Raw genomic sequence first — 9,688 nt, 5'->3', positions numbered from 1 at the left:
GTGCCTGTTGCGCCCTTCTTTGGTGCACCCAGCGTCTCCCCCGGGTGCGCTGTGCCCGGGGTGCGGTGCTGCTGCTGCACCGGTCGGGGGGGGGGGGCGGGGCCGGTCTGCGCAGCGCCCTCCTGGACTACAACTCCCAGCGTCCCCCGCGGGCGGCGGCGCGGCCCCATTGGCCGCGGCGGGGTCACGCGGGAAGGGGAGGGCGGCGCGGCGCGGCTGGGCGGCCATGGCGCTGCTGACGGACCTCTACCAGGTCACCATGGCGTACGGGTACTGGCGGGCCGGGCGCCACCGCGCCCCCGCCGCCGCCGAGCTCCTCTTCCGCCGCTGCCCCTTCGGCGGCGCCTTCGCCCTGGGCGCCGGCCTGGCCGAGGGGCTCCGCTTCCTCCGCGCCTTCCGCTTCTCGGCCGCCGGTGCGTGGCCGCCCGCCGCCGCGGGGGTTATGGGGGGTGGGGGCGGGGGGGGGACAAGGAGACCCCTTGGGGGGGACGGGGACATCTCTTAGGGGGCCCGGAGGTCCCACAGGAGGGACAGGGGCATCCCTAAGGGGGACACGGTGGGGGCAACGACAAGGACTTCCCTCAGAGGGACCACGAGACTTCTCGGGGGGACATGGGGGGCAGGGACATCCCTCAGAGGGATGAGGAGACCCCTGAGGGGGATCTGGGGGACAGGAGGGACCCTATGGGGGACCTAGGTGGGACAGGGACATCCCTCAGAGGGATGAGGAGACCCCTGAAGGGGACCTGGGGGACAGGAGGGACCCTATGGGGGACCTAGGTGGGACAGGGACATCCCTCAGAGGGATGAGGAGACCCCTGAAGGGAACCTAGGTGGGACAGGGACATCCCTCAGAGGGTTGAGGAGACCCCTGAGGGGGACCTGGGGGAGAGGAGGGACCCTATGGGGGACGTAGGTGGGACAGGGACATCCCTCAGAGAGTTGAGGAGACCCCTGAGGGGGACCTGGGGGAGAGGAGGGACCCTATGGGGGACCTAGGTGGGACAGGGACATCCCTCAGAGGGATGAGGAGACCCCTGAGGGGGACCTGGGGGACAGGAGGGACCCTATAGGGGACCTAGGTGGGACAGGGACATCCCTCAGAGGGATGAGGCGACCCCTGAAGGGAACCTAGGTGGGACAGGGACATCCCTCAGAGGGTTGAGGAGACCCCTGAGGGGGACCTGGGGGAGAGGAGGGACCCTATGGGGGACCTAGGTGGGACAGGGACATCCCTCAGAGAGTTGAGGAGACCCCTGAGGGGGACCTGGGGGAGAGGAGGGACCCTATGGGGGACCTAGGTGGGACAGGGACATCCCTCAGAGGGATGAGGAGACCCCTGAGGGGACCCTGGGGGAGAGGAGGGACCCTATGGGGGACCTAGGTGGGACAGGGACATCCCTCAGAGGGATGAGGAGACCCCTGAAGGGAACCTAGGTGGGACAGGGACAGGGACATCCCTCAGAGGGATGAGGAGACCCCTGAGGGGGACCTGGGGGAGAGGAGGGACCCTATGGGGGACCTAGGTGGGACAGGGACATCCCTCAGAGGGATGAGGAGACCCCTGAGGGGAACCTGGGGGAGAGGAGGGACCCTATGGGGGACCTAGGTGGGACAGGGACATCCCTCAGAGGGATGAGGAGACCCCTGAAGGGAACCTAGGTGGGACAGGGACAGGGACATCCCTCAGAGGGATGAGGAGACCCCTGAGGGGGACCTGGGGGAGAGGAGGGACCCTATGGGGGACCTAGGTGGGACAGGGACATCCCTCAGAGGGATGAGGAGATCCCTGAGGGGGACCTGGGGGAGAGGAGGGACCCTATGGGGGACCTAGGTGGGACAGGGACATCCCTCAGAGGGATGAGGAGACCCCTGAGGGGACCCTGGGGGACAGGAGGGACCCTATGGGGGACCTAGGTGGGACAGGGACATCCCTCAGAGGGTTGAGGAGACCCCTGAGGGGACCCTGGGGGAGAGGAGGGACCCTATGGGGGACCTAGGTGGGACAGGGACATCCCTCAGAGGGTTGGGGAGACCCCTGAGGGGGAACTGGGGGAGAGGAGGGACCCTATGGGGGACCTAGGTGGGACAGGGACATCCCTCAGAGGGATGGGGAGACCCCTGAGGGAGACAAGAAGGACCGTGGGGGACATGGACATCCCTCAGAGGAGCCTAGGAGACCTGTGAAGAACTGGGGCATCCCCCAGATGGTCCCTTGAGGGGCTGGAGGTCAGGGTGGGTCGGGGGCCTGCCCAGCCCTGGCTGTGGCTCCCTCAGGGGCTGTAGGGTGCTCCCTGCCCAGGAATGGCTGCCGGTCCCCGCCGGCCGGGGGACTCGGTCCATTCGGCTCGACGGCGGCTGGCCGTACCTGTGCCCTGGCTTCCCTGCGGCATGGCGGTCACGTCCCAACGCAACTCTTCCACGGTGAGGGAGGCGTCGCGCCGAGCGCTGCCTTTGGGAGCTCTCGCCCCTGCCCTGCAATCCGGTTTGCCCGTCGAAGGTTGCGGTCTTGGCCCGACGTCCAGCCTTCGTGGCTCGGCCTCCGTCGGGGAAGCTTGCCAGCATCCCCCGCGTAAGCGGCCAGTGCCTGTTGGCGGCGGTACCGGCGCTCCCTGCTCAACGGCTGCTCTCTGTCCCCTGCAGATATCGCCTACCTGCGCTCGGTCCTGCCCAGCACCACGGAAGAAGCCTTCTTCGAGTACCTGTGCACCGTGGACGCCTCGGAGGTGACCGTCTCCTCCGTGCCGGAAGGCTCTGTCGTCTTCTCCAGGGTGAGTGTGAGCTGCGCTGGCCCCGAAGGCAAATCGTCCAGCAACCTCCGAGGGCCTGGGTGGCTCTTTCTTGGGACTGCGCGGGCTAACGGGTGGCACGCGGTGCCAGCACCTTCGAGGGCCAGCATGCTTTGCCTGTCGCTGGCTTGCGGCTGTCCCTTGACAAGCTCTTCCCTTCTGCGCCTCGGTTTCCCCACGTGGGGACGGCGATGTTTGCTCTGTGCTTGGCCGCGGGTAAAGCGATTTGATCTCGGTGTGTGACACATGCTCTGGAGGAGGATGGTGGGTGTCCGTCAAAGGTCCCCCGTGGTGCCCCGCGAAAGTTTGCTTCAGAAGAAGCAGCTCAGCGCAGCTGCCCTCACCCAGGGCTCAGCCTCTCCTTGCCCGGCTGAGCAGCCGCTGCGACTGTTTTCGGGCCTTGCTGGGGGCAGCGGGGCCTGCAAATGGGCTGGCTCGGCGGGTGCTTGGCCGTGCTGCAGGCTTCGGTCCTTGCTCTTGGGTGCTGTCGGCTCCTGCTTGCATCCAGCTTGTCTTCCCTCAGCCCCGATACCTGCGTTTGGGGTGGGAGGTCTCACGGCTGCTCGCCTCGCTCTTCCCGCAGGTCCCGCTGCTGCAGGTGAAGGGCCCGCTGCTGGTGGTGCAGCTGCTGGAGACCACGTTGCTGTGCTTGGTCAGCTACGCCAGGTAGGAGCCGGTCCTGACGTTTTTGGGGTGCTGGGATCCCTCAGCTACATGGTACCAGGAACATGTCCACCCCTGCTGTAGCCAGACCCTCAAAATCCTGCTTGGCCTCTGCCAAGTCCCTTCACCTTGGCTCCGAGTCAGAGTCGAGCTGAGCTCGTCCGGGAGCCCTGCAGCACGTCCGCCTTTGCTGCGCACCACTCCCAGCCCTGGTCCCGGCCCCGATGCCCACTTGGCATGTCTTGCGCCTTCCTCTCTCCTAGCCTGGTGGCCACGAACGCTGCCCGCTTCCGGCTCCTCGCTGGCCCTACCACGAAGCTGATGGAGATGGGGCTGCGTCGTGCTCAGGGTCCAGACGGCGGCCTTTCGGCTTCCAAGTACTCCTACATCGGGGGTGAGTGCAGCCCTGCGAAGCGGCGGCTCCTAACGCTGCGCTGCGCCTCCCGCCTGCGTCCTCAACCCCTTTCCCCTCGTTGCAGGCTTTGATTGCACCAGCAATGTCCTGGCGGGGAAGCTCTACGGCATCCCGGTGCAGGGGACCGTGGCCCACTCGTTCATCATGTCCTTCACGTCGCTGGCAGAGGTGCAGCCCCGGGTGAGTGTCGTCGTGGGTGGGAGAGGTGGGAGGATGAGACGCTCTTTCCGCAGCCGGGCAGGCCGCGTCCCACGTACCTCTGGCCTGTCTGCCCACGTGGTTTGGGGCACGCTGGGCTGTGGGGCACGCGATCGTGGGATGGAGCACGCTAGCTTGAGCGAGCCAAGAGGGAAGGACAGCACCGCGGTCCCATGGACGTGGGGTGTGTGACTGCAACTGAGGGCTGGGTCTCAGGGGATTTCTGATTCTTGTGACGTGAGACACGTGGTTGGGAGGAGAGGGGACATCCCCTGTGTCAGGTAGTTCAGGGAGAAATAGGGAACGTTGTGGGACGTTGAGTCATGGGGTGGGATGTGTGCAGGTCGTGTGAGCGAAGCCCTTCTCCCGCAGCTGGGGCCTGTCCCTCGGGCGCTGGGAGCACCCGTGTCCCTCGTGTGCGGCTGCCTTTTATGGAGCTCGTTTTACCCAGCGAGCGGGACGCTGCCTCTGCCTGGCCTCTCCCCGCTGAGAACCGAGGTGGCGACCTGCAGATCCTCCTACAAAATGGGGAGTTAGGCAGCCGCAGGGACGTCTTTGCCACAGTGTGGCTCTTGTCCCCGGGCAGGTCCTGACCCCCCTCGCCGGAGGAGAGCCGGTGGATCTCCCGTCCCTGGCCGAGTCGTGGCTGCCGCAGGTGTGTGAGCTGCTGCAGGTCTCCCCCGACAAGGCGAACCGCGGGGAGCTGGCCGCCTTCGTGTCCTACGCCATCAGCTTCCCACGCAACTTCCAGGGGCTGCTGGACACGTACTGCGTCATGAGGTGAGGACGCCGGGGCTCTCTGCGGTGCGCTTCGCTCTGTGGGGCTCTCCCACCTCGCTGTGAGCTCATGTCCAAGATGAGATGTTACAAAGATGGGGAGCGCAGCGGGGCAAATGGGGCCAGACAGGTCCCTGCTTCCCGGCGAGTGTGAGATGGAGCTGGGGGACAGGAGAGGAGAGGGCAGCTTTTGAAAAGCCTCTGCTGCCTGGCCACTGTCTTGGGTAGTGTTTTTGCCTTGCCGAAGCCCTGCTGCTTCCCCATTGCCTTAGGTAGGAATTGAACCTGCTGCTAAATCTGCACTGGGTCCCCGTCTCATCACCACTTTGCCCTGATCCTTGCCATCGTGAGCCCAGCGTGGAGAGGGGTTGAGCCCCCCCCATCTCTTCCAGCAGCAAAAAATAGAGGAACAGGTTTGAAACCTGGAAAAGGAGGAGGCTCATCCTGCGACGTGCAGCTGAGCTGGGCAACTCGCCACCTCGGGATGCGGTGGGTGCTCAAGGTTTACGTGGGCTCAGGGGGACACCGGACACATCGAATCCATTGAAACAGATTCTGGCTCAGACTCTTTCTGCACAGCAAATTCCTGGTGCCTGGAAGCAGGCACATTTGCCTGCTTTTATTGCTTTTTCCAGTGCATCCACTGCTGGCCGCAGGTGGAGACATCTAGCAGGGGAGAGGGCCTCGTATCGCGGCCAGGGCCACTGGCTTGTTCCAGCTCTGGGCTCACCACGGCCTCGCTAGACCAACCCTTCTCCTTGCCCTTGTCAGGAGTGGCCTTCCCAACTTCTGTGCCGTGGCCCTGGCCCTAAACCAGCTGGGCTACCGAGCCATCGGGGTGCGCCTGGACAGCGGGGACCTGACCAAGCAGTCCAAGGAGATCCGCCGGGTGTTTCGTGCCTGCAGCGCCCGGTGAGTCCCAGACACCTTCCTGGGTGGGGGACCCTGGGGAGCGCCCACGGGCTGCCACTGAACCTCTGCCTTCCTGCGCTGGGTGCCCAGTACCTCCTCCTGGCCGCTGCACCCACGTCAGGGTTTTCATGGGGCTCTCGCTGCCAGCTGAGCAGTGTGTTGTATGGTCGGCGCTGTGGGGAAAGTGGCTCGGCCTCGTGTGTGAAGAGCGCTCAGGAAAACTGGATGAAGTTGGGAGTGCTTGTGCTTGAGCTGCAGAGCTCCAGCCTGGCTCTCCCCTGGCTTCGCATCTCCTGGCTGGGTCAACTGGGGGGGTGGCAGCAGTCAAATTGCCCTCGCTGCTCTGGCTGGGGTGGTTGCATCTGCTCTCCTGCTCATTCTCTCTGTCCCTCGCTTTTCTCTCCAGCTTCCAAGTCCCCTGGTTCGAGACTATCTCTATCGCCGTGAGCAATGACATCAGCGAACGGACCCTGGAGGAGTTTATCCGAGAGGTGAGGTGGGCACCGCGGAGGCTGGGATATCACCTCTGCCTTCGCCAGAGGCCTCTGAGCTTCAGGGAAGGGTGGGCATGCATGGAGTGAACATGACGGTCACCTCGCCTCTCTCTGCTACTTGGTCTCTCCTTGTGTGAAAGCAGAAACAAAGGGTCTCCAGGCTGGAAAAGATGGTTTTTGAGTGGGCTGGACAGATGGATACTAGGCACCTTTGGGTAGAGCAGCCTCTAAGCTGCCCCGTGGCTCTGGTTTTAGCACAGACTAAAAGCCAGCAGCAGGACCGGGCTGTTGACAGTCAGTGTCTTCTCTGCCGTATCAGGGGAGCGAGATCAACATGATCGGCATCGGGACGAACCTGGTGACATGCCCCCTCCAGCCGTCGCTGGGCTGTGTTTATAAGGTAACGGTGGCTGGGGCTCAGCTGTCTGCCCCGCTCGGCTTGTGCGGCACGGGGATTCCCGGCTCCTGCTTGGGCTCACGCGTCTGGGCTGAATAGCAGAGGGGAGACCAGCTCTGCCGGACACCGCTGCAAGGCAAAAGTCCTGTTTCTTGCAGGTGATGGTCACAGGAAGACTGTAACAAAAAGTTTGTGGTGGGGGGAGTGTTGGGTCAGGAGGGGGCCAGAATTTCCAACTTTGGGGGTGGCCTGGGTGTTTTTATGATTTATTTGGCTGTTTCACATCAGGGTCACATGTAAAGATGGGACAGATTCGCTCCTTTGGGTTTATGCCCAGCAGACCGGGGCTGCAGCGGAGGTGTAGAGAGAGAGGCGTTGGAGCCACTCTGCCTGGCTAAGAGCGGCCAGCGGGCGCTGTGATCTCCGCGTAGTCCCCGCTGCCAGCGTGAGCCAGTGCTTGCTACAGAAATAAGGTGCCCGTCCCCATAACCTCCTCTCTCCTCAGCTGGTGAAAGTGAACGGCTCTCCTTGCCTGAAGCTCACGGAGGACAGGGAGAAGATGACGATCCCCGGGACTAAGACGGTGTATCGGCTCTACGACGCTGCTGGTGAGCGCTGCTGCTCGTGGTGCCCATCGTCTGCCTCCACCGCCTGTCGAGAGGGCCTGGTTAGCCCGCAGGCAGCGTGGCAGTGGATCGGAGTTCCCCACACACAGGGCAGCCTCATGGCTGCACCGCTGGGATGTTTCTCCAAACAGCGGGCTGGTTTGGTGCTGGGCAGAGCGTTGGGAGACTGCCTCCTGCGGTGCTGCCCAGCTGAGCCGCATCCTCCAACCCGCTCCTGTCCCGTACTCCTGCCTCCAGCATTGCGTGCGTCCGCTCATCCCCTAACCCGGCGCCCCTGCAGGTCACCCCTTCATGGACCTCATGGCCCTGGAGGAGGAGCCCTCACCCAGCGCAGGCCAGGAGCTCACTGTCCGCATCCTGGGGAGCGAAAAGGCCAGCAAGGTCAGACCCGCCACCGTGGAGAACCTGCATCGCACATACTTCCAAGACGGACAGGTCAGAGCCAGCTCTACCCTCTCCCCTCCATGGGCTCGACCCTGGTGCACACGGTGCTGGCCAGGGTGCAGCCAGCCCTGCCGTCAGCGTGGTGGGGCAGGAGGTGGGGAGGGGTCCATGCCGCATGCAGAGCACGTTCACCCAAGCGAAGAAGCCAGGGAACGGAGGGGGCACGGGGCGAGGAGACTCCCTCAGCGACGCTGGCAAGGCACAGTCCCTCTGGGGTTGGGACGCGTCCCTGGGAAATCCCATTCCCTTCCGAACGCCTCAAGCTGGATGTAGTTTTTGCCTCGTCCGAGGTGGGTTTCCATGGACTCTCAGCAGAGTCTGCAGGGTCTCGGCCCAGCTGCATGGGAGGTGGAGACGGGGGAGTCCCCCACTGAGCCCTCAAGCGTCTCACGGCTGCTTTCAGCCATGTGGCCGTCACTGCGAAGCCTTGGTTTTGGTCACTGCATTACTAAAACCCAGCCAGGGTTTTCTCAGGTGTAAATTTTATTTTATTTTATTTTTTAAATGAAGTAGCTTTGGTAGGAGCAAAACCTGTGCTCAGAGCTCCGCCAGACCCTGGGTCGTTTGGGACGTGGGCTGGCTCCTCGTACAGATGTGGTCGCGTGCCTCCTTCTCGCAGGTGTGCGAGGCGCTGCCCAGCCTGCCGGAGGTGAAGAGCCACGCGCAAGTGTCCCTCAGCCAGCTCAGCCCTGCGCACCGGAGACTCCACGAGCCAGAGCCTTACCCGGTACGGTAGGAACTTGCTGGGGCCAGGAGGTCGGCCCTCGCTGCAGGAGGTGGGACAAGGGGCTGGTCCTCACGTGCCTGGTGGTGGGGAAACGTTCACTGTGTCCCCCTGTGCTCTTGCACCAGGTGGCCATCACGGAGAAGCTGCACCTCCTCTTTGAAGAGCTGCAACAGGCCAGCCGGTGAGCGCACGGCGCTCGCCCTCCGCGCCGTCCGAACCGGCGCCGGATGCAGCCCTTGGCAGGGGCCAGCTCTTCCTCCGTGCTCTTTCAAGATCTGGCGACTAACTGGTAATTAATGGCTCTCCTAACGTTGTCGCTCTGTGGGTGCTGAGCCGAGGACGGCGCAGGACCTGGACCCTCTCCCCGCCTTCCCAGCAACACGAACTGGACCCAGCGAGGAGGAGGTGGGCAGAGCAGGGCGGCACCAGCCGTGCCTTCTGCGTTGACAGCGCTGCCCAGGCAAAGGGGAGGGGGCCGCCACCGCTGTCACCGCCTCTGGGCCACAGGTCTCTGGGATGCGGCACTTATAGGCCTGGTTAATACAAATACAGCGAAGGCACGGCTGCAGCCCAGAGCGTCCCAGAAACGCCCCTGCTGCCACCACCAAGCCAGCCCGTTGCCACTGCAAAGGTGGCGGACTGCCTGCATGGCGCCAAGCCCCCATCGGGGGTTGTTGGTGTCACTAAAGATGCTGTCTCAAGCGAACAAAAAGGGGCCTGACATGAAATTACTCCCCCTCAATCTTCTTCAGCTTGTGCTTTGCGGGACATCCATGGCAGGATGCACTTTGCCCTTTTGCTCTCAGCTTTGACTCTCTAACCACCTTTTTTATATCTTCCCATTTTTTTTTGTATCAGTCCACGAACAAGTGCTCCAGAGCATGGAGACTAGTTTCATTCCACAGGCGGGAACGTTAACTTGACTGTTATAGCGAGATGCTTTCTATAATCTCTGCGCTTACTTTGTCCCAAGCACAAAATGAAATAAATGCCTTAACCCACTAGCTGCAAACACACCTTGTGGCTGCCCTGGTCCTTCAAACAAAACTCACTTTCTTCAGCTTGAACGTTTAACTCAATGGCCTTCACTTCATGGCATGGTTTAGACTTGAATAAAGGTAACACGAAAAGCAAGCGATTACAGTAAAGGTGCCTGGGTTCTTCCCGGGCAAGTGCTCCACATCCCCCTTTCGTGGCATCCTACAGCCCTAACTCCTGCTCTGGCTCATACGTCTTTGCTAGCGCC

The 9,688-nt window shown here is 63.0% G+C and overlaps 1 protein-coding gene across 1 annotated transcript; it reads left to right on the top strand.

Moving 5' to 3' along the window:
* The first annotated feature begins 177 nt into the window (after window positions 1-177).
* Window positions 178-9,458, top strand: NAPRT (nicotinate phosphoribosyltransferase). Its single transcript, XM_068933521.1, has 13 exons — window positions 178-413; window positions 2,644-2,771; window positions 3,373-3,455; window positions 3,716-3,846; window positions 3,932-4,047; window positions 4,652-4,845; window positions 5,614-5,754; window positions 6,161-6,245; window positions 6,568-6,648; window positions 7,151-7,253; window positions 7,552-7,706; window positions 8,335-8,442; window positions 8,568-9,458. The coding sequence occupies exons 1-13, from the start codon at window positions 227-229 to the stop codon at window positions 8,625-8,627; spliced, it is 1,572 nt and encodes a 523-aa protein (XP_068789622.1). The 5' UTR covers window positions 178-226; the 3' UTR covers window positions 8,628-9,458.
* The last annotated feature ends 230 nt before the right edge of the window (window positions 9,459-9,688 follow it).

Source organism: Struthio camelus, chromosome 2, assembly GCF_040807025.1.
Source record: "Struthio camelus isolate bStrCam1 chromosome 2, bStrCam1.hap1, whole genome shotgun sequence".
NCBI lineage: Eukaryota > Metazoa > Chordata > Aves > Struthioniformes > Struthionidae > Struthio > Struthio camelus.
The sequence above is the reverse complement of the archived record's forward strand: the minus strand, read 5'-3'. Positions and strand labels throughout refer to the sequence as shown.

What these genes read in the sequence shown, in the direction of transcription:
- NAPRT (XM_068933521.1), top strand. Translation starts at nt 227, where the DNA reads ATGGCGCTGCTGACGGACCTCTACCAGGTCACCATGGCGTACGGGTAC. An exon ending in TTTCGTGCCTGCAGCGCCCG is followed by an intron (nt 5,755 to 6,160) that starts GTGAGTCCCAGA and finishes TTTTCTCTCCAG; the next exon opens with CTTCCAAGTCCCCTGGTTCG. An exon ending in ACGAGCCAGAGCCTTACCCG is followed by an intron (nt 8,443 to 8,567) that starts GTACGGTAGGAA and finishes CTCTTGCACCAG; the next exon opens with GTGGCCATCACGGAGAAGCT.